General features: G+C 52.0%; 2 protein-coding genes across 3 annotated transcripts in view; one reads left to right on the forward strand and one right to left on the reverse strand.

Moving 5' to 3' along the window:
* The window catches only part of snd1 (staphylococcal nuclease and tudor domain containing 1), a gene marked incomplete at its 5' end in the record, with an annotated part of 285,561 nt that overhangs the window by 74,293 nt on the left and 187,327 nt on the right, over positions 1 to 23,941 (forward strand).
* lrrc4.1 (leucine rich repeat containing 4.1) lies at positions 18,989 to 22,492 on the reverse strand. 2 transcript variants are annotated; one of them, XM_042297857.1, is made up of 2 exons: positions 20,214 to 22,492; positions 18,989 to 20,153 (listed from the first exon to the last, which is right to left on the reverse strand). In XM_042297857.1, exons 1-2 carry the CDS (start codon positions 22,447 to 22,449, stop codon positions 19,546 to 19,548), a joined length of 2,844 nt encoding a protein of 947 aa, XP_042153791.1. In that variant the 5' UTR covers positions 22,450 to 22,492; the 3' UTR covers positions 18,989 to 19,545. The 2 variants fall into 2 exon arrangements, with proteins under 2 accessions (XP_042153791.1, XP_042153790.1); XM_042297856.1 differs by having other exon boundaries at positions 18,989 to 22,492.

The following is a 23,941-nucleotide window of genomic DNA, read 5'->3' on the forward strand; positions in this document are numbered from 1 at the left end:
ATTTCACCTGGATTCACCTGGTCAGCCTGTCGTGGGTAGAGCAGGTGTTCTTAATGTTTTGTACACTGTGTAGTCACACAAACCTAACCCCACACACACCTGTTGTACCCTGTCGTTGTCCCTATCTCTTGTCACCCACATCAGTATCCTGATTGTTGTAAAAAAGACCCCGTAAAAATATATAGAGGAGTGAAAATATTCCTGCTGCTGACGTTTGTGCTCAATTACTCTGTGCATATTAAGATGGGTGCATGTATTACCCCTCCTGCCAGCCTGCTACCACAGCCTCTACTGCCTCGCTGGAATGGATCTTATTCACGCCTCGTACGGATGTTCTACATCGTCTTCGCTGTGGAGGACAGAGGTGCAGACCAATCCAAATAGCAGCGTTACTGTCCATTGTGATTAGCCTCAGGCCTTTGATATGTCTTAGAGTTGGGCCACAGATTGTTTTGCAGTCTACTAAGAGAGTCAGTAAGGTACACCATATAGGGTGATGGTGTGAAATATTGGTTTTGTGTATCTGGAACATTGAACCAAAGGGACATATTGTCAGCTTTTCTATCAGCCTCTGCAGTTGGCTGGTACACAGTGGTAGACAGGACAGTCATTGCACCGCACTCACACATACACACACGCACACACACACACTACACACAGGTGTCGATTCACTCCATATTTTTCCTCTGTCCTTTAGTGCAAGTTGTCATTTTGGCTGCGAGATTACATACTCTTCACACAGAGAGAGAGAGAGTTATCTCCTGAAACAATGCTAGTGAAGCCATACTAGATGTATTACTTTGATCTAACATTTTGTTCCTGCGCTGCCAGCAGAGTAGGAGGCTAGGTCTTGGCCAAGTCGTCTGATGTAACCCCCTCCCCACTGTCAGGGAAAGGTCACCCCTTAGCCATACGTTGACTCTCTCCCAACTACACATTGTAGACAGCTGAAAGAGCTTGGTAGGTGAATGAAGCTTTCTGGCCCATTGTTTTCACCTGTCCTGCATGTTCAGGTGCTGTACCTGTCCTGCATGTTCAGGTGCTGCACCTGTCCTGCATGTTCATCCTCACATTATTAATTGTTCGTACTAGTAGCTGCCCTGGGTGACTTTCCCTGAGCAATCACAGTGGATGCTACACTGAACAAAAATATAAGCACAACATGTAATGTGTTGGTCCATGAGTTGAAATGAAAGACCCCAGAAAGTTTCCATATGCACAAAAAGCGTATTATTCTCATTGTGTGCACAAATGTGTTTACATGTTGGTAAGTGAGCATTTTATCCTTTGTCAAGATGATCCATCCACCTGACAGGTGCGGCATATCAAGAAGCTGATTTAACAGCATGATCATTACACAGGTGCACCTTGGGCCGGGGACAACAAAAGTCCACTCAACTGTGCAGTTTTGTCACACAACACAATGCCATTGAAGTCTCAAGTTTTGAGGGAGTGTTCAATTAGTATGCTGACTGCAGGTATGTCCACCACAGCTGTTGCCAAAAAGTTTTATGTTAATTTCTCTACCATAAGCTAATGTCGTTTTAGAGAATTTGGCAGTTCATCCAACCGGCCACACAACCGCAGACCACGTGTAACCACGCCAGCCCAGGACCTCCACATACGGCTTCTTCACTTGTGGGATCGGTGGGGGTGGGGTGCTGAGGAGTATTTCTGACTTTTAATAAAGCCCTTTCGTGGGGAAAAACTCATTCTGATTGGCTGGGCCTGGCTCTCCAATGGGTGGGCCTATGCCCTCCCAGGCCCACCCATGTCTGCGGCCCTGCCCAGTCATGTGAAATCCATAGATTAGGGCCTAATTAACTTGTTAAAATGCCTGATTTCCTTAAGAACTGTAACTCAGTCAAATCTTTGAAATTGTTGCATGTTGCGTTTATTTGTTCAGTATACTCATTGTTGAACCTAGTATATTTGTCATGTTTAACCCAAACCATTGTCTCTCCCCATGCCATTGTTTTTTTCCACTCCTCCATTGGTCTCCCCTCAGTCTCCCCAGCAGGCGCTCAGTACCTTTATCAATAGTCACCACAGGGGGTGTGTTGGTTCACTGGAGCTACCCGGCTCCTCCCATAGACAGGTAAACATCCATCATTAAACCTTCTATTGGCAGGAGTGTTTGGAAGTTTAGGGTCAGAAGCAATATGATACGCTATACCAAATGAAAGGGATTGGCAGCACTCCAGCTAGTAGAAAACAGTTGGAGATGGTTGTGTTGGTATTTCAAGGAATCCTATAGAATACAAATGGCTAATTGGCCTAATTTGCTGCTTATGTAACAATACACACTAAAAACACAGTGTACAGGTTCAACTACCAGTCAGATGCACCTCCAAGCACAGAAGCACATCAGAGCTCTCCCCTCGTGTGTCTGTGTGTGTGTGTGTGTGTGTGTGTGTGTGTGTAAATAACCAAATGACAGGGGGATATTAGAAAGCCCTGGCGCTCTCTCTCCCTCTCTAGGGCCCCTCTGTGCTTGGAAAAGACAAAGGACTATTAAAATGGTCCAGCTCTATCAAAGAATATCTTGACTGTTGTTCTCACACACACCAGGTTTGATGTTCCCAGCGCCCTCCTATTTAATTAGACGGTCACAGACGGATAGAGAGACCGAGGGAGACCGAGGGAGCGACAGTACAAGCGAGGAGCGTTGTCTAATTAGTAGTGCCCCCTACAGGGGAGTATACCTTCCTCCCTCAGTGGGATTCTTTAAACAATCTGTATTTGTTATGCATTTTGATGCTCACTCTCACCTGCTCAAGTTGCTCAGTGGGTAAGAGTGTAGGGTTGGTAACACCAGGGTTGTGAACGTTATTCCCACACAGGTCACATAAAGGTAACTGCCAAAATAAAGGAAACACCAACAGTGTCTTAATAAGGCGTTGGGCCACCACAGGCCAGAACAGCTTCAATGTGCCTTGTCATAGATTCTACAAGTGTCTGGAACTCTATTGGAGGGATGTGACACCATTCTTCCACAAGAAATTCCATCATCTGGTGTTTTGTTCATGGTGCAAAACACTGAGGCACCGCTCCAGAATCAGGAGTGTTCCAATTGGGTTGAGATCTGGTGACTGACACACCCACCCACCCTTTAAACCCCCTATGCTCCGATGAGTCCCCTCTTTCAAAGTCATTGAGATCTCTTCTTTTAGCCATGGTGGCCAAAATAATGGCCAGCTGGGCATTTTTATACATGACCCTAAGCATGATGGGATGTTAATTGCTTAATTAACTCAGGAACCACACCTCTGTGGAAGCACCTGCTTTCAATATACTTTATACCCCTCATTTAGTCAAGTGTTTCCTTTATTTTGGCAGTTAACTGTAAATTGAGTTAATGTCTTGGCTCGGAATTGCTTTGAATAAGTGTCCTGAATGACCGTGTTTGTTCTATATTATTATACTCTGGGATTGTGGGTGTTGTCCAGAATCACTTCCTGACTTGTCTTAGAGAGCGAGAGAGAGAGAGAGAGAGAGAGGGTCACCTTAAAGCCTCACACTCTGCCAGGTCTACATCTCACGTGTACAAACACTGTTAGAATGCCCTTCACTGGGGTTAAAACCCTTCTGAGGCATGGGAAAAGAACATCGGCCCCCCCCACACTAATACCCAGCTGTGTGTGTGCATCCATGTCCATTCGTCGGGATAAGAGGGATTGAGGGTATAAACTTGTTTCTGATCTTTACAACTAGTCTGCAACTAATCTAAACACACTGCGCATTTGGACCTAGAAACACTAATGTGCTGTTTAATCCTACTATTAGTTTTGCTGCATTCTGAACTCAGTCTATTTTTCATCAGTAAACGCTCGCTCTCAGCACTCTTTAGCAGTAATCTGCAAGTGTGCATGTTTGCTGTTCGGAGTGCTTCATTGTCAAAGTGCACACTACCGTTCTATTGGCCTTCCGAATGAGAACATGAACGCCAAGTCTGTGATCATTACATGTAGGCGTTTTTGTTCTCCTGGCTCACACACAGTTTAAATGAAGTATTAGCTGTATTTGAAATGGGCAGTTTTCAAGGCTGCATTTATTTGGGGTCGATTTAAAACTAGGAACTGGGACCGGCGCCTAGGCCCTGCTCATAAAAGCTTGCCTATGAATCTGAGATAAGCACTCTACTTGCTATATCTTAATATATTGGATCGGAATCCATCTTTTTACCACATTTACATGAAGTAATTATGCACAGTGCAATAGTTTTCTAAATGGCCCCACTAAATAATAAGTGCAGAGAACTGTAAGAGAGAGAGAGAATACTCTGTTGCCCATGATGCATTGGTTAGTGCATCACAGGCTTCTGCAGAGAGGTTTCATATTGATCCTGGAAGGCTACAGCGACAGCTGACCCCATTGAACTATTGCTGTTGGAGTGGTAGACACACACACACACACACTGTAGTGCTCCATATAAGTCCTACAAGTGATCACACAGGTCATTGTATAATCTGTATTGAACATAAACTGCCTCCGAAGCTGAAGTAACAGTTACAGTTTTTCCCTGTTAATGTCGTTTCTAGCCGTATTCCCATTTGAAAGCACATTCCTATTTGCCTCAGCGTTATCGGAGAACACATGATAATGTGAATCTAAATGGGTTCAACAACCTAGAAAACTAGTACACAGCTCTTTCCCTTTCTATTTCAAAGCCATACTCCATTTTATTCCTCTATAACACCTCCACCCCTCTCTCTCTCACGCTCTCTCTGTCGCTCTGTCTCTCTCCGGCGCTCTCCCTCCGGCGCTCTCGCTCTCCGGCTCCCTCTCGCTCTCCGGCTCCCTCTCGCTCTCCGGCTCCCTCTCGCTCTCCGGCTCCCTCTCGCTCTCCGGCTCCCTCTCGCTCTCCGGCTCCCTCTCGCTCTCCGGCTCCCTCTCGCTCTCCGGCTCCCTCTCGCTCTCCGGCTCCCTCTCGCTCTCCGGCTCCCTCTCGCTCTCCGGCTCCCTCTCGCTCTCCGGCTCCCTCTCGCTCTCCGGCTCCCTCTCGCTCTCCGGCTCCCTCTCGCTCTCCGGCTCCCTCTCGCTCTCCGGCTCCCTCTCGCTCTCCGGCTCCCTCTCGCTCTCCGGCTCCCTCTCGCTCTCCGGCTCCCTCTCGCTCTCCGGCTCCCTCTCGCTCTCCGGCTCCCTCTCGCTCTCCGGCTCCCTCTCGCTCTCCGGCTCCCTCTCGCTCTCCGGCTCCCTCTCGCTCTCCCGCTCCCTCTCGCTCTCCCGCTCCCTCTCGCTCTCTCTCTCCCTCTCTCTCTCTCTCCCGCTCCCTCTCGCTCTCTCTCTCTCCCGCTCCCTCTCGCTCTCTCTCTCTCCCGCTCCCTCTCGCTCCCTCTCGCTCTCTCTCTCTCCGCTCCCTCTCGCTCTCTCTCTCTCTCCCTCTCTCTCTCTCTCTCTCTCCTCTCTCTCGCTCTCTCTCTCTCTCTCTCCCGCTCCCTCTCGCTCTCTCTCTCTCTCTCCCTCTCGCTCTCTCTCTCGCTCCCTCTCTCTCTCTCTCTCTCTCTCTCTCCCTCTCGCTCTCTCTCTCTCTCTCTCTCTCTCCCTCCCTCTCGCTCTCTCTCTCTCCCCGCTCCCTCTCGCTCTCGCTCCCTCCCGCTCTCTCGCTCTCGCTCCCTCCCGCTCTCTCGCTCTCGCTCCCTCCCGCTCTCTCGCTCTCGCTCCCTCCCGCTCTCTCGCTCTCGCTCCCTCCCGCTCTCTCGCTCTCGCTCCCTCCCGCTCTCTCGCTCTCGCTCCCTCCCGCTCTCTCGCTCTCGCTCCCTCCCGCTCTCCCGCTCGCTCACTCGCTCCCTCCCGCTCCCTCTCTCGCTCTCGCTCTCTCTCTCCCCGCTCCCTCTCGCTCTCTCTCTCTCCCGCTCCCTCTCGCTCTCTCTCTCTCTCTCCCTCTCGCTCTCTCTCTCGCTCCCTCCTCTCTCTCTCTCTCTCTCTCCCCTCTCCCTCTCTCTCTCTCTCTCTCTCTCTCCCGCTCCCCTCTCGCTCTCTCTCTCCCCGCTCCCTCTCGCTCTCGCTCTCTCCCGCTCCCTCTCGCTCTCGCTCTCTCTCTCTCCCGCTCCCTCTCGCTCTCTCTCTCTCCCGCTCCCTCTCGCTCTCTCTCTCCCGCTCCCTCTCGCTCTCTCTCTCTCTCTCTCCCCGCTCCCTCTCGCTCTCTCTCTCTCTCTCTCTCTCCCGCTCCCTCTCGCTCTCTCTCTCTCTCTCTCCCCGCTCCCTCTCGCTCTCGCTCCCGCTCCCTCTCTCGCTCTCGCTCTCTCTCTCCCGCTCCCTCTCGCTCTCTCTCTCTCTCCCGCTCTCTCTCTCTCCCCTCTCTCGCTCTCTCTCTCTCCCTCTCGCTCTCTCTCTCTCCCGCTCGCTCTCTCTCTCTCTCCCGCTCCCTCTCGCTCTCTCTCTCTCTCCCGCTCCCTCTCGCTCTCTCTCTCTCTCTCGCTCGCTCTCTCTCTCTCCCCGCTCGCTCTCTCTCTCTCCCGCTCCCTCTCTCTCTCTCCCGCTCCCTCTCGCTCTCTCTCTCTCTCTCCCGCTCCCTCTCTCTCTCTCTCTCTCCCGCTCCCTCTCTCTCTCTCTCTCCCGCTCCCTCTCGCTCTCTCTCTCCGGCTCTCTCTCTCTCCGGCTCTCTCTCTCTCCGGCTCTCTCTCTCTCCGGCTCTCTCTCTCTCCGGCTCTCTCTCTCTCCGGCTCCCTCTCTCTCCGGCTCCCTCTCTCCGGCTCCCTCTCTCTCCGGCTCCCTCTCTCTCTCTCCCTCTCTCTCCGGCTCCCTCTCTCTCCGGCTCCCTCTCTCTCCGGCTCCCTCTCTCTCCGGCTCCCTCTCTCTCCGGCTCCCTCTCTCTCCGGCTCCCTCTCTCTCCGGCTCTCGCTCTCTCCGGCTCCCTCTCGCTCTCGCTCTCTCCGGCTCGCTCTCTCTCCGGCTCCCTCTCTCTCCGGCTCCCTCTCTCTCCGGCTCCCTCTCTCTCCGCTCCCTCTCTCTCCTCCCTCTCTCTCCGCTCCCTCTCTCTCCGGCTCCCTCTCTCTCCGGCTCCCTCTCTCTCCGGCTCTCGCTCTCTCCGGCTCCCTCTCGCTCTCGCTCTCTCCGGCTCGCTCTCTCCGGCTCCCTCTCGCTCTCTCTCTCTCCGGCTCGCTCTCTCTCTCTCCGGCTCGCTCTCTCTCTCTCCGGCTCGCTCTCGCTCTCTCCGGCTCGCTCTCGCTCTCTCCGGCTCCCTCTCGCTCTCTCCGGCTCCTCTCGCTCTCTCCGGCTCCCTCTCGCTCTCGCTCTCTCCGGCTCCCTCTCGCTCTCGCTCTCTCCGGCTCCCTCTCGCTCTCTCTCTCTCCCGCTCCCTCTCGCTCTCTCTCTCTCCGGCTCCCTCTCGCTCTCTCTCTCTCCGGCTCCCTCTCGCTCTCTCTCTCCCGGCTCCCTCTCGCTCTCTCTCTCTCCGGCTCTCCTCTCCGGCTCGCTCTCTCTCTCTCTCCGGCTCTCTCTCTCTCCGGCTCCCTCTCTCTCCGGCTCCCTCTCTCTCCGGCTCCCTCTCTCTCCGGCTCCCTCTCTCTCCGGCTCTCTCCGGCTCCCTCTCGCTCTCTCCGGCTCCCTCTCGCTCTCTCTCTCTCTCGGCTCGCTCTCGCTCTCTCCGGCTCCCTCTCTCTCCGGCTCCCTCTCTCTCCGGCTCTCTCTCTCTCCGGCTCCCTCTCTCTCCGGCTCCCTCTCTCTCCGGCTCCCTCTCTCTCCGGCTCTCTCTCTCTCCGGCTCCCTCTCTCTCCGGCTCCCTCTCTCTCCGGCTCCCGCTCTCTCCGGCTCCCTCTCGCTCTCTCTCTCTCCGGCTCCCTCTCTCTCTCTCCGGCTCCCTCTCTCTCCGGCTCCCTCTCTCTCCGGCTCCCTCTCTCTCCGGCTCCCTCTCTCTCCGGCTCCCTCTCTCTCCGGCTCTCGCTCTCTCCGGCTCCCTCTCGCTCTCTCTCTCTCCGGCTCGCTCTCTCCGGCTCCTCTCGCTCTCTCCGGCTCCCTCTCGCTCTCTCCGGCTCCCTCTCGCTCTCTCCGGCTCCCTCTCGCTCTCTCCTGCTCCCTGCTCGCTCTCTCCGGCTCCCTCTCGCTCTCTCCTGCTCCCTGTCGCTCTCTCCGGCTCCCTGTCGCTCTCTCCGGCTCCCTGTCGCTCTCTCCGGCTCCCTCTCGCGCTCTCCGGCTCCCTCTCGCTCTCTCCGGCTCCCTCTCGCTTTCTCTCTCCCCCTCGGCTCCCTCGATCACTCTCTGTCTCACTCGCTCTGTCTCTCCCTCTTTTCTTCCTTGCTGGAAGCACTGTGCTGATTCTTCCCTAACTCTGACACATTGAATCAGAATACCTTTTTATAACACACTGACTTAAGTAGCTACCTTGTTAAAACATTTTCTCTCCTCTTAGCATGCCAACTTTGAAGTAGATTGCTTGCACTGTAGGAGGCGTTTTGTCAGACGAGCTCCCTACTGCTCCAAAACTGCTCCAAATGAAGTCGTTGTTTGGGTTTTTTGCCCTTCTCTTCTGACCCAGAGTCATCTGTTCACTTCGATACGCTCTGCTTCACAAACCCCCCAGCCCCTGTGGGTCGTGTGTAAAATGTGTGTAGCTACCAAGGGGGGCCTTCTCTTTCCCAGTGTCTCTCGCTTGCTCTCTCTCTCTGCTTCCTAAATGACATGTGGTGAAATGGATGGCCCTGCAGAACCGCAGCGGTAGCACTAGCAACAGTAGCACTAGCAGCGGTAGCACTAGCATCGGTAGCACGGTGGTGGCAGAGGCAGCAGCGGTAGCACTAGCAGCGTTAGCATGGTGGTAGCACTAGCAGGGGTAGTACGGTGCTGGCAGAGGCAGCAGTGGTAGCACTAGCAGCGTTAGCATGGTGGTAGCACTAGCAGGGGTAGTACGGTGCTGGCAGAGGCAGCAGTGGTAGCACTAGCAGCGTTAGCATGGTGGTAGCACTAGCAGGGGTAGTACGGTGGTGGCAGAGGCAGCAGCGGTAGCACTAGCAGCGGTAGTACGGTGGTGGCAGAGGCAGCAGCGGTAGCACTAGCAGCGGTAGTACGGTGGTGGAAGAGGCAGCAGCGGTAGCACTAGCATCGGTAGCACGGTGGTGGCAGAGGCAGCAGCGGTAGCACTAGCAGCGTTAGCATGGTGGTAGCACTAGCAGGGGTAGTACGGTGCTGGCAGAGGCAGCAGTGGTAGCACTAGCAGCGTTAGCATGGTGGTAGCACTAGCAGGGGTAGTACGGTGGTGGCAGAGGCAGCAGCGGTAGCACTAGCAGCGGTAGTACGGTGGTGGCAGAGGCAGCAGCGGTAGCACTAGCAGCGGTAGTACGGTGGTGGAAGAGGCAGCAGCGGTAGCACTAGCAGCGGTAGTACGGTGGTGGCAGAGGCAGCAGCGGTAGCACTAGCAGCGTTAGCATGGTGGTAGCACTAGCAGGGGTAGTACGGTGGTGGCAGAGGCAGCAGTGGTAGCACTAGCAGCGTTAGCATGGTGGTAGCACTAGCAGGGGTAGTACGGTGGTGGCAGAGGCAGCAGCGGTAGCACTAGCAGGGGTAGTACGGTGCTGGCAGAGGCAGCAGTGGTAGCACTAGCAGCGTTAGCATGGTGGTAGCACTAGCAGGGGTAGTACGGTGGTGGCAGAGGCAGCAGCGGTAGCACTAGCAGCGGTAGTACGGTGGTGGCAGAGGCAGCAGCGGTAGCACTAGCAGCGTTAGCATGGTGGTGGCAGAGGCAGCAGCGGTAGCACTAGCAGCGGTAGCACTGTGGTGGCAGAGGCAGCAGCGGTAGCACTAGCAGCGGTAGTACGGTGGTGGCAGAGGCAGCAGCGGTAGCACTAGCAGCGTTAGCATGGTGGTAGCACTAGCAGCGGTAGCACGGTGGTGGCAGAGGCAGCAGCGGTAGCACTAGCAGCGTTAGTATGGTGGTGGCAGAGGCAGCAGCGGTAGCACTAGCAGCGGTAGTATGGTGGTGGCAGCAGCGGCAGCACTAGCAGGGGTAGTACGGTGGTGGCAGGCAGCACTAGCAGGGGTAGTACGGTGGTGGCAGGCAGCACTAGCAGGGGGTAGCACGGTGGTGGCAGAGGCAGCACTAGCAGGGGTAGTACGGTGGTGGCAGAGGCAGCACTAGCAGGGGTAGCACGGTGGTGGCAGAGGCAGCACTAGCAGGGGTAGTACGGTGGTGGCAGAGGCAGCACTAGCAGGGGTAGTACGGTGGTGGCAGCAGCGGCAGCACTAGCAGGGGTAGTACGGTGGTGGCAGAGGCAGCACTAGCAGGGGTAGTACGGTGGTGGCAGAGGCAGCACTAGCAGGGGTAGTACGGTGGTGGCAGCAGCGGCAGCACTAGCAGGGGTAGTGGTGGTGGCAGAGGCAGCAGCGGTAGCACTAGCAGGGGTAGCATGGTGGTGGCAGAGGCAGCACTAGCAGGGGTAGTACGGTGGTGGCAGCGGTAGCACTAGCAGGGGTAGTACGGTGGTGGCAGAGGCAGCACTAGCAGGGGTAGTACGGTGGTGGCAGAGGCAGCACTAGCAGGGGTAGTACGGTGGTGGCAGAGGCAGCACTAGCAGGGGTAGTACGGTGGTGGCAGCGGTAGCACTAGCAGGGGTAGTACGGTGGTGGCAGAGGCAGCACTAGCAGGGGTAGTACGGTGGTGGCAGAGGCAGCACTAGCAGGGGTAGGGCAGCGGTAGCACTAGCAGCGGTAGCACTAGCAGCGGTAGCAGCGGTGCACTAGCAGCGGTAGCAGCGGTAGCACTAGCAGCGGTAGCAGCGGTAGCACTAGCAGCGGTAGCAGCGGTAGCACTAGCAGCGGTAGCAGCGGTAGCACTGGCAGGTAGCACTAGCAGCGGTAGCACTAGCAGCGGTAGCACTAGCAGCGGTAGCACTAGCAGCGGTAGCAGCGGTGGCACTAGCAGCGGTAGCACTAGCAGCGGTAGCACTAGTGCGGTAGCACTAGCAGCACTAGCAGCGGTAGCACTGGCGGTAGCAGCGGTAGCACTAGCAGGGGTAGCACTAGCAGCGGTAGCACTGCAGCGGTAGCACTAGCATCGGTATCACTAGCAGCGGTAGCACTAGCAGGGGTAGTACGGTGGTGGCAGAGGCAGCAGCGGTAGCACTAGCAGCGGTAGTACGGAAAATCCATTCTGCTAAAGCAGGGGGCATAGAGAGTACCGTGAAGATCCATGCTAATGTGGTACAAGGAGAGTAGAGGGGGAGTGTATGGACAAATTCATTGTAGATTCCGGAATTAACTGTGTGTGTGAGAGAGAGAGACGGTCTACCCTGACAGCTCCCTACGATATAAGCAGAGGTCATAAAAACACTCTTCCATTGTCTCTGGCCAGCGGCAACCCACTGTTTTTCACCTTCCAATAGAGCAATAAAGTCTCCCTCCAGGACCACAACTGGTTCACATACAACTAGGTTGGTAACAGTAACAGTCAGGCTAAATTGGATTTGAAATCGTTTCTAGTTACAGGAGTCTGATCTTCCAGATTGAATTGTTTGATGGTATCTTTTAAAGGCTCGACCGTTGGCATTGCTGTTAAGATATGTTTCTATTGAATTCTTTAACAACCAATCAAAGCACAAGCCTGACAGTGAACCAATAAAAATCCATCAATATGGCCCCATCTGTTAAAACACACCTCAGAAAAACAAGCCAGTCACTTCCTCTTTCCTTACGTAACCGCTTGTTCCCTAGGCCTCAACTCCCTACCCCACACACACACACACACACACAATAGCAGGGATCCTCACACACAGCAACAACTCATCATGTCAACCTACTATAGTGTGTAGCCATCAGTAATTGGCTTTTACTCCCAACAACATCGTTGAGTCACGTTGACTCACAGCCACGGCGTGCAGCCAGGCGTTCTCATAGAAGAGCTTGTTGTTTGAGTGTCATTCATACAACTGTTATGAACAGGTAGGCCCTGAGTCATCACCAGTGTTGTTTTAAAGGTTGTCATTCATTATAGTATTAAAGAATGTTTATTTCATGTTTTATAGAATAGTTATAAAATGTTTGTCTCTAGTCTAATCCTTGGAAGTAGAATGTTTGTCTATCATTTCCCCTGTGCCATTTGGAATAAATTGAATTCTAACGACCTGTTATATTCCAATAACTAGGACCCTATTGAGTCATATCCCCCTTGTCTATAGAATCATATAGAAAGATATTGAATCATATAGAAAGATATTGAATCATATAGCCTAGATAGCAAATGGAATAAGTAATGCAGAAAGTAAATATTTGAGGAGCTGTTATTTCATGAACACATTGTTTGGTCATTAGAAGGGACCAGCACGGTATGTTCCTCTATCCTCATGTGGGTCAACAATTAATTTACATTACAATCCTATTTCTCCTAACCTTACCTTAACCCGTAACCCTAAACCTAACCCCTAAACTTAAAATAGTCTTTGTCCTCATGGGATATGGGATATGTCCCCACGAGAGAGCCTTTTCCTTGTTCTAAAATCCCACGAGGATAGTACATCCCCACAAGTATAGAAGAACCAACCACTACAACCACACACAACCCCTACAACCACACACAACCGAGCATGCACAGCCCCTACAACCACGCACGCACAGCCCCTACAACCGAGCACGCACAACCGAGCACGCACAACCGAGCACGCACAACCGAGCACGCACAACCCCTACAACCGAGCACGCACAACCGAGCACGCACAACCGAGCACGCACAACCGAGCACGCACAGCCCCTACCCCGCGCGCACAGCCCCTACAACCACGCGCACAACCCCTACAACCCCGCAACCACGCGCGCACAACCCCTACAACCACGCGCGCACAACCCCTACAACCACGCGCCCACAACCCCTACAACCACACAATTTATAATACAATATAAAAATTGCTGACACCATTTTAAGGGTTCAGAACTATATTTTTGCAGATAGAACTGTTATAGTCCCAAGCTTACCAGTGGTTCAGTCCATTACTGGTTATCAGCTTTTCCTGTCTATTGTACTATACTGCCCCACCCCCACCCTACACCTCTAGTTGGTGCAGCCCTCCAGGCACAATCAAGGAATTCATTCTTTCCCTGTTCTATCTATCTGGCACTTTTTCATCATGTTCTGTTTGCTCCGTATCTCTCTAGCTCTCTCTCCCTGTAGGTCTGTTTTCCCCTTCTCCTTTTCTATCTGCTCTGCCTCCCCTCTTTTGATATTTGTTTATTCTATTCCATTTAATATTTCACCAACATGCTTATCCTGCTCCACCACATTTCTCCTGCACTTTCTTTCTGCTGATTGGCCTATGTTCTGCCCACTTCTCTCTCGCTCTCTCTGCCTTCACCTTTCCTCTTTTGCATTTTTCTGATTTTCTACCCTTCTACTTTTCCTATGTCTCTCTTGCTCACTCTTTCTCTCCCCTTTTCTTTTCTCTCCCCCTTCTCTCTGTCTTCCCTCCTTTTCTCTCCCCACCAAGCTTTCTGCTTCTCCCTCCCTCCCCTCTCTCTCTTCCTCCCTCTCCATCCGTCAGGGTCCTGTGAACTGTGGCGGACACGCTGCATGCTACATGCTCGTCTCCTTCCAAATGGCTTCCTCAGTGATTGCTAATGAAGCGCACGGAGCAGAGCGAGAGCTGCTTCCTTCCGACAGAGGAGGACTGGCGTTTGTGTCGCCCTGGACATGGCCTGCCTGACAGCCCCCAACAACTAGCTAACTAGTGGGACCACGTTAGCTCAGTATGGAACCACTCCAGTATAGATTGGTGTGGTATAGCAGAGATATAATTCAGTACAGAACCACTCCAGTATAGATTGGTGTGGTATAGCAGAGATATAATTCAGTACAGAACCACTCCAGTATAGATTGGTGTGGTATAGCAGAGATATAATTCAGTACAGAACCACTCCAGTATAGATTGGTGTGGTATAGCAGAGATATAATTCAGTACAGAACCACTCCAGTATAGATTGGTGTGTTGTAGCAGAGATATAATTCAGTACAGAACCACTCCAGTATAGATTGGTGTGGTATAGCAGAGATATAATTCAGTACAGAACCACTCCAGTATAGATTGGTGTGGTATAGCAGAGATATAATTCAGTACAGAACCACTCCAGTATAGATTGGTGTGGTATAGCAGAGATATATAATTCAGTACAGAACCACTCCAGTATAGATTGGTGTGGTATAGCAGAGATATATAATTCAGTACAGAACCACTCCAGTATAGATTGGTGTGGTATAGCAGAGATATATAATTCAGTACAGAACCACTCCAGTATAGATTGGTGTGGTATAGCAGAGATATATAATTCAGTACAGAACCACTCCAGTATAGATTGGTGTGGTATAGCAGAGATATAATTCAGTACAGAACCACTCCAGTATAGATTGGTGTGGTATAGCAGAGATCTATAATTCAGTACAGAACCACTCCAGTATAGATTGGTGTGTTGTAGCAGAGATATATAATTCAGTACAGAAAGCACAGGACAGACACCTACTGTCAGCCACAAGAGCATTAGTGATATTGGCCACTGATGTTGGGTGATTAGGCCTGGCTCGCAGTCGGTGTTCCAATTCACCTCAAAGGTGTTCGATGGGCTTGAGGTCAGGGCTCTGTGCAGGCCAGTCAAGTTCTTCCACACCGATCTCGAGAAACTGACAAAATTTCTGTATGGACCTCACTTTGTGCACGGGGGGGGGGGGCATTGTCATTCTGAAACAGGAAAGGGCCTTCCCCAAACTGTTGCCACAAATTTAGAAGCACAGAATTGTCTAGAATGTCATTGTATGCTGTAGCGTTAAGATTTCCCTTCACTGGAACTAAGGGGCCTAGCCCGACCGATGAAAAACAGCCCCAGACCATTATTCCTCCTCCACCAAACTTTACCGTTGGCACTATGCATTCGGTCAGGTAGCATCGGTTTGGCATCAGCCAAACCCAGATTAGTTCATTGGACTGCCAGATGGTGAAGCGAGATTCACTCCAGACAATGCATTTCCACTGCTCCAGAGTCCACATACGTTTGTGTATATAGTGTATGTGCTGTCTTTATTTGATCACTTTGTTGTTGCAGAGAATTTTCCTGTAATTCCCACCTTAAAATATCGGACTTGATTTGCATTTTTTTTTATCAACACCTACAAAAATGACCATTAATTATAATCCACAAAATAATTGTCTGTTGCTGCAGGATTATTTTCCTGCTATGATAAACTGTTCATTTCTCTCTCCTCTCTACTTTCTTTTTCCTTTCGGTCTCTCTCTCTCTCTCTTTCTACTGTCTCTCTACGGTCTCTCTCTCTCTACTGTCTCTCTCTCTCTACTGTCTCTCTCTCTCTACTGTCTCTCTCTCTCTCTCTACTGTCTCTCTCTACTGTCTCTGTCTCTCTCTCTCTACTGTCTCTCTCTCTCTCTCTCTACTCTCTCTCTACTGTCTCTCTCTACTGTCTCTCTCTCTCTCTCTCTCTCTCTCTCTCTCTCTCTCTCTCTCTCTCTCTCTCTCTCATTCAGCACACTCCAGTGACAATTAGGAATGCTACATTGTGGCTCTCACACACTATCACATTGTCAAGCCAATTTCCTGCTCTAACCATCACACCGGAGAAACAATGACACATTCTGGCTCTCGATGGAGATGAAATGGACTGGATGAAGGGCTATGCCCCATGTCGCCACAGCTCCCCCCGCTGTCCCTACCCATGAAGTAACCACAGCACAAATCACTGCTGACACACACACCCACATGCATACGCACACAGGGGCACAGACACAGACACGCACAGGCACATGCATATGCATGCTCACATATGCAACAAAGCAAACGCACACATTTCACTGTCAGTCTACACCTGTTTACCAAGCATGTGACAAAGAAATGTTGATTTGACACACCACAGTGCCCGTCAGATGCTGTCCCTTAGCCAGCCCTGCACGTTGACACACCACAGTGCCCGTCAGATGCTGTCCCTTAGCCAGCCCTGCACGTTGACACACCACAGTGCCCGTCAGATGCTGTCCCTTAGCCAGCCCTGCACGTTGACACACCACAGTGCCCGTCAGATGCTGTCCCTTAGCCAGCCCTGCACGTTGACACACCACAGTGCCCGTCAGATGCTGTCCCTTAGCCAGCCCTGCACGTTGACACACCACAGTGCCCGTCAGATGCTGTCCCTTAGCCAGCCCTGCACGTTGACACACCACAGTGCCCGTCAGATGCTGTCCCTTAGCCAGCCCTGCACGTTGACACACCACAGTGCCCGTCAGATGCTGTCCCTTAGCCAGCCCTGCACGTTGACACACCACAGTGCCCGTCAGATGCTGTCCCTTAGCCAGCCCTGCACGTTGACACACAGTCCCTTAAGGCTGTGAGTTACTGGGAGAGGGGGAGGGGGAAAGAGATGGGGGGGAGACACGTTTTGAATTGATCATGTCTGATCCTTGCTTAAGTGACCAGCGTTGGCCTAATGTGCACTGCAGAAGCCTGTATTTAACCCAATAGGTAGTTGGGTCGATGGTACAAGGTCATGCATGGGCACAACATGTATGGCTTTGTGTGAGGTGAAATGGCTGGGATTGTTTGTTTGTGTGCTGTGTATGTGTAAGGTTTTGTTACTGTTTGTGTGCCAGCGATATGTTTGCATCAGTGACAGTGTGTGCGATTCAGGTTCTCTAAGTATTTGGGTTTAAGAGAGATTTTTAGTCTGCTTATCAGCTCAGTGGCAGTGTGCATATGGTTGTGTGCATCTGTGTGGGCTATGTGTCTGAGTGTGTGAGAGAGGCAGGGATATTTTAACTTTGTGTGAAGGATATATTAATCAGTTTGCGTGTGTATGTATCAAACCCCCCTCCTAATCTGTCTCTTTGGATTGGAGAGGGCCCCTCTCTCTAAGCCCCCCTCCCTCCACTCCATCTCTCTCTCTAAATTCCCAGAACCACCACCCCCACATACACACATCACTCTGACGGGCCCTGACTGCAGGTTAAACACATCAAAAGCTGCCTCAGCTCTCTCTCTCTCTCTCTCTCTCTCTCTGCTATCTCTGCTCTGCCTCAGCTCTCTCTCTCTCTCTCTCTCTCTCTCTCTCTCTCTGCTCTGTCTCTGCTATCTCTGCTCTGCCTCAGCTCGCTCTCTCTCTCTGCTCTGTCTCTCTCTCTGCTATCTCTGCTCTGCCTCAGCTCGCTCTCTCTGCTCTCTCTGCTATCTCTGCTCTGTCTCTGCTATCTCTGCTCTGCCTCAGCTCTCTATCTCTGATCTGTCTCTCTCTCTCTGCTGTCTCTGCTATCTCTCTGCTGTCTCTCTGCTATCTCTGCTGTCTCTCTGCTCTCTCTGCTATCTCTGCTCTGTCTCTCTCTGTCTCTCTCTGCTCTGTCTCTCTCTGCTATCTCTGCTCTGTCTCTCTCTCTCTGCTCTGTCTCTGCTATCTCTGCTCTCTCTGCTCTGTCTCTCTGCTATCTCTGCTCTGTCTCTCTCTCCTATCTCTGCTGTCTCTCTCTCTCTGCTATCTCTGCTCTGTCTGTCTCTCTCTGCTCTCTTATGCTCTTACTGCATGGTGCAGCGCAGAGATGAGTATCAGCCACTCCCCCTTTCCTTCCCTCCCTCCCTTTCTTTCTCCTCTCTTCTCTTTCTCTCCATTCTCTTTCTCCCTCTTATCTTTCTCTCTCCTCTCTTTCTCTCTCCTCTCTCTCTATCACGAATAAATAGGAGTAGAGAGGAAATAGTCGGATCCCTCCGAGACAATCTTGCACCGTCCTCACATTACCGCCTCGGTTACGTAAACCGTTGACAGAGGGGACAGTGTGTGACGTTTAATGGCTGCTGGGGCTTGGCCGGTGACCGGGCTGACACTACCTCGCCACCAGTATTTTTTTATTTTTGTGGGAAGAGTTTTAATCACGAGGTGTGTGTCCATCCAGGCTGTGTAAATTATAGTTTAATCACTCAGACACAGTGAACAATATGCCCTCGTTGTCGATACCAGCTCCTATTAATACTCCCTTTTACTGCTTAATAAGATGCCCCCAATTTGTTTTTGTTCCGTTTTTGTCTGATCTTTTTTTTCTCTTTTCTTGCATTTTAATGAGCTGTGGCGCCGGGGGCCCTGTCACCCGGTTGATAATGCTCCGGCGTCCCGCTGAAAGCCAGCGTGCGTCTTGGTAAAGAAAGAGAGGCCTCTGTTCTGTACGTGTCACACCGATAGTCAAAACAACCGGCTCTATAAAAAAAAAACACACGCTGTTAGCCAGTTTGAGCCGCCCACAGACGCTAACGACCTGGTGTACATGTCATCTCTCCAGGTTAGGGCTAGGGGGGAGCTAGGTTACGGCTATGTTAAGAGGGAGATTGTTGAAGATGAAGAATGCACAGTTAACGGCGAGACCCACAGCATTTGTCCTCATAAAACCGTCGCTGACTGATGAAGCCACAACAGCAGGAGAATGCAATGAAAAGAGAAATGAGATGTTTTGGGGGCCAAGAGGAAAGTGTGTGTGCTCACATCACCAGGGTCTGTCTCGTACATCCACAAGTCTGGTCGTGAAAAACACCTCTCTGACCACTTGAAGTCAAGCACATAGAAAACAACCCCCTCAAGTTAGCACACCATAATCACACCCTACATCTTCATATCTTTACACACATGCAATCATTCATTGACATGACAGCAGTGCAGTCTCATACATATCACTGGGGAGCACTTCAAATACCCCTGTTTAAATAGAGGCCCTTTAAAAGCTTTTCTCGTGGGTTCCATGCATTTGGAGAACTTCATAAAAACGGGACAAATTTAGTACCCGCTTTGAAATGGGCCACACCTTGATTAAGTACCATGTCATTGACTAATGTTATGCGTACTAAACATAGCTTCCCCCCACCTGCCTCGACACACAGGCATATCAAGTGTTATTAAAAACAGCAGCAGGCACTTCTGTGCTGTGATTGATTCTGTGTGAGTCACCCAGCACACACAGGGTTAAAGTATAGCTGCAGAGTCTTACTGCAGTGTCTGAAGCGTTTGGCTGTTCGCTACAGTACGCCAGGAGAACAAAACGTCATCTCTCTCTGTTTGGTTTTTTCTCTCTCCAAAAATCATTTTTATTGCATTTGTAACATTTGGCACAATACAAATTCATGGTGCTTTTACAAGATAAACCTGTAAAGATCAAACACTGACCTTTTTTTTCTTAAAGAAAGTCTTCTCAGTATAAATGTTTTTTCTCTTTTCACTGCATTCTCTGTAGCATTGTGTTTTTTAAATCACACAATGCCTTTTTCTTTATTTGAACAAGTCTACCCTCATTTCTCAAAGTCAAGATCGTATGTTAAACAACTCGTCTTTTTAAATAGAAGTTACAAGTTAGAAAATAGTTTCAATGTATTTATTTTTAATATAATATGCTTCTCTATCACCAGTCCATGGTACTTTCAATAGTTTCATATATAGATTTATTTATAAGCATGTACAACAAGAAATGTTCAGTCTTTTTAAGTTTTGCACTCTGTACAAAAAAAGAAAGTTCCTGTCTTTTCCCCCGTTGTGCATTCTATTGCATGTAGTTATGAGAAGAGAGGGGTGGCTATGGGGATTGGGACTTGGTGGTGGTGGGGGGGGCTTTAAATCTGAGTCTCCTGAACCTTCTCCTTGGTGTGAGTTTTTATGACAAAGGGCTCAGGGAGGTTTGTGATGGCGCTGGGCAAGGTTCGAGGGAGAGAGTTCCCAATGTTGTTCTCTGTCCATTTAGCCCCATGTCCTGCTGGCTTGTACGTGTTGTATTTGGGCTTAAGGTTGCGGTAGTCCACCTTGTGATGGTCTGCTTTGTGGGGACTGGAATCCATTTTGGGTTTCTGGTTGCCATAATCCTGTTTGTGGGGGCTGTTGTAGCCTGATTTGAAGACTATGTAGTCCGGCGCGCCCTTGGGGGTGTGTTCTGATTTGGGTTTGTATTGACTGTTGTCGGGTTTGGATTTGTGTGTACTGTACTCCGGTTTGGATTTGTGTGTAATGTACTCCGGTTTGGATTTGGACTGAGTGCTGTAGTCAGGTTTGTAAGGGCTGTAGTCTGGTTTAGGTCGTGGGTGAGTGCTGTAGTCAGGTTTGAATGGGCTACAGTCCGGTTTGGGTTTTGGATGAGTGCCATAATCCGGTTTGAAGGGGCTATAATCTGCTTTAGGTGTTCTCGGGTGAGTACTACTGCTATAATCCGGTTTAAATGGGCTATAATCTGCTTTAGGTGTTCTCGGGTGAGTACTACTGCTATAATCCGGTTTAAATGGGCTATAATCTGCTTTAGGTGTTCTCGGGTGAGTACTGTAGTCGGGTTTGAAGGGGCTATAGTCCGCTTTAGGCTGCTTGTGAGTGCTATATTCCGGTCTGAATGGGCTATAGTCAGCCTTTGGTCTATGAAGGCTAAAATCTGGTGTAGATTTGTGGGTGCTATATTCCACTGTAGATTTGTGGGTAGTGTAGTCCACGGTTGGTTTATAGGTGGTGTACTCAGCCTTGGGCTTGTGTATAATGTAGTCTGGTTTGGGCATGTGGATTGTGTAGTCCCCCTTGTAGTCGGCTTTGGGTTTGGGGAAGCCATAGTCTGTTTTGTGGCTGATATAATCCAGTTTTTGGATGCTGTTGTGGTCTCGTATCTCGGGCAGCGTGTGGTCTCGTATCTCGGGCAGCGTGTGGTCTCGGATCTGGTTGGCAGCAGAAGCAGGCGGCGGCAGGTCCTCCTCGTCCACCTGGATGATTTCTACCGTACGGGCGGCTGCCACCGTGCTCCGCTGCTGGTGGCGCTTCCTCAGCTTGTAGAAGGCGATGAGCATGACGGCGGCCAGCAGCGTGACGGCTACAAAGCAGCCGATGATGATCTTGGTGGTTTTCATCATCTCGTCCAGGCTGGGGACTGTGTCGGGTGGCTTGACCGTGGCAGACTTGGAGGCAGGAACGGCGGACGGTCGGCCGCCTGGCTGGCCCTCGGTGTTCTGGAGCAGAACGGTGGGAGTAGAGATGAAGACGGGCTGAAAGAGGGAGGGCGAGGCGGTGGTGGTGGTGCCAGCGCCCCCTGCTTCTCCTCCAGCCCCCCTACCAGTGTTAGGGGCGCTCGTTGTGGGCTTGGGCATCTCCGTGGTGGGTCCCGGCACTTCCACGGTTACCGTGGTGAAGTAGCTGAGGTTGGACGTGTTGAGTTCAGCCGCGCTCACGTTGAGGTAGGCTGAGGCGTTTGAGTTGCCGGCCGCGTTGGACACCATGCAGGTGTAGGTGCCTGTGTCAGCCGCCAGCACGTTGGAGAAGTTGAGTGTGCCATCGTTGAGCACGGCGATCCGCTGGTGGGCCGAGGCGTGCGTCAGGACAGTCCCATTGGGCAGCAGCCACCGAACCGAGGACATTGGCGCAGTCCGGCAACGGAGCTCCGCTACGCGCTCTGCCGAAATATTCAAGTCTCTTGGCGCGTCGCCTATGAAGGGGGCAGAGCACTGCAGCACGCCAGTCTCCCCCCGGTCCAACTCCACCAGCTGGCGGCCCCGCATGTGGGCCGGCGCGTGGCATCGGCCACAGCAGGTAGAATTGGTAGGGATGTACTCTCGCAGCCATCGCGCCAGCCACAGGGCTTCACAGCCACAGTTCCAGGGGTTGTGGTGGAGGTGCAGCTCCACTAGGTACCTGAGGGGGGAGAACAGGTCGTGCGGCAGGGCGCTCAGGTTGTTGTGGGCTAGGTTGAGCTCCACCAGCGAGCTCAGGTCGTCAAAGGCGTTGCGCTCGATCACCCCAATCTGCGAATTCATCACCCACAGCTTCTTGAGTGAGCGCAGGCCCCGGAAGGAGCCTGGCTTGATTTCGGAGAAGAGGTTCTCCGAGATCTCCAGCTCCTCCAGGCCCAGCAGGGGGCTCAGATTGGGCATCTCCCCCCGGATGTTGCACATGCCCAGGTTGAGGTACTTGAGGTTGTGCAGGCCCTCAAAGGCGCCATCGGAGATGAAATCCAGCTTGCGTAGCTCGCCCAGGTCCAAACGCATGAGCGAGGGCACTCGGTTGAAGGCATACGAAGGGATGCTCTCGATGGGGTTATTCCTCAGCCATAATTCCCTGAGCTTGGACAGGTACTCAAAGGCACCACTGGGCACCCCAGTTAGCCGGTTGTCAAATAGCTCCAGCGTGTTTAAGCTGGTGAGGCCATTGAAGGCGCCCACCTCGATCTGCCGGATGGCGTTGCGGCCCAGCTGCAGAACCTCAAGGTGGTGCAGGTGTCGGAAGGTGTCGGCCTGCACCTCTCCAATTGCATTCTCCATCAGGTTGAGGTGGCGCGTGTTGGCGGGGATGCCCGGGGGCACGCGAGTGAGGCCGCGCCGAGTGCACACCACCTTACTCAGCTGGCTACTACACGAGCACTGCGGTGGGCAGCCCTGAGGGCCTGGTGCTGCCGCCCCCGCCATAGCCAGAGAGGCGCTGCTCCACGCTCGCGCCATCAGGAACACAACACAGAGCAGGGTGGCTCGACGCACAGCTACCCGCCCCAGGAGACTCATGATGTGGCACGCTCATAATTCAGCATCGTCCGGGGGAGAGGGTTGGGGGGGGGGGTCGGTTGGTTGAATGGGTTGGTGGTCGAAAGTGGGGGGGGTGTGAGGTATAAGGGGAGGGTGGAGAGGGCTGGCCCTACCCCGGATTAAGCAAGACTCTGGCTCTCTTTTCCATGGACACTACTGGAGGGGGGAGGGCAACTGCTCTTAAATGTTTCAGAGACAGAAACAATTATAGAATAGGAGATGGAGATGATTGAAATAGGGTTGGAAATGCTAGACACCTACCTCAAGCTTTTTTTTTTACAGGTCCTTACGAGATTGTTTGTCAATCACAGAGTGTTTAAATCGGGTATATATCCAAGGAGCAGAAAAATAAAGACTTTTCTTTCTGCTCTGTTAGAAGCAAATGAAGTGAAGATTCTTTGCCAAAATGGCCCCTTTTTTATAATTCCACACAAGCGAACATCATCCGAAGAAGGAAAAGATGTGAAGGCCCATCCGAAGCTTGTGTTTTAGATGAGTAGGAATCCAGTCAGGCTCCTATAGCAGTACACGCTCGCTCACCCTCGGCTGCTCTTCTCCCGCTTGTCCTTGGAATCCGCCGCTCGATGTTTCCGCCGAACGCCTTCTCCAAGTCTCCATAGCACAAACGCGTGCTCACCGACACACACACTCCGCACTCTGAAAACCCAAGGCAGAGAAGAAAAATGGGTGGGGGTTTCAGGGTAGAGGGAGGGGGGGTTAAGGAGGAAGAAGAAAAATTCCAGTCTTTTCAAATTTCTTCCCCTTTTGTTTGAGGGGGGGGGGACAGGACCCCCCCTTTCCTTTCCCTTGGCTCTTTCTATTTTTTGGTGGTCAGTCAGTCAGTCCACCCTCTCTCTCTCTCTCTGTGTGTCGCGTCGTGTCCACTTGATTTCTGTAGCGCTCGGCAGGGTTGAAAAGGCTACGCGACACACACTGCGGTCATTAGCTTATTTCTCCTCTTAACTAGCTCTGCGCTCCAGCACAGCAGTACGCAAACACGGCTCGCCAGCAGCGGCGCTCACACACACACACAGCAGCTGCAGCCTGCCTCCCGCGCACTTCCCAATAATCCGTCAATTTCTTCCGAGGGTGGGTGGGGGTTTGTAACAGAGTTGAGAGAGGGAGGGGGGCGTAGAGTAGATTCAGCAGCAATATCAGCACAGCAAAAAGAGGCTAAAGCGCCATCTCCCTCGGTCTCTTTCTCGCTCCTGTTTTCAATCCCTTTTTTTCTTCACCGCGCGGCAGAATAGGAGAGTGAAGCAAGAGAGAGCCGAGCGGGGCACAGGCGTGAATGTTATAGCAGCATCGATGAGGAAAACAGATCCGCTGTAGCAGCAGATGAGCGAGAGCGGGGATGTGTCTCTCTCTCTCTCCCCCTCTCCTGTTCTTCTCAGACCCCGCAGTGTCCTGAGGTAGTGGCCAAGCTCAAAGCACTCAGTCCTTTGTGTGTGCCAGCGCGAAGCATTTCAAC

The sequence above is a fragment of the Oncorhynchus tshawytscha genome, linkage group LG15 (genome assembly GCF_018296145.1).
Source record: "Oncorhynchus tshawytscha isolate Ot180627B linkage group LG15, Otsh_v2.0, whole genome shotgun sequence".
NCBI classification, from domain to species: domain Eukaryota; kingdom Metazoa; phylum Chordata; class Actinopteri; order Salmoniformes; family Salmonidae; genus Oncorhynchus; species Oncorhynchus tshawytscha.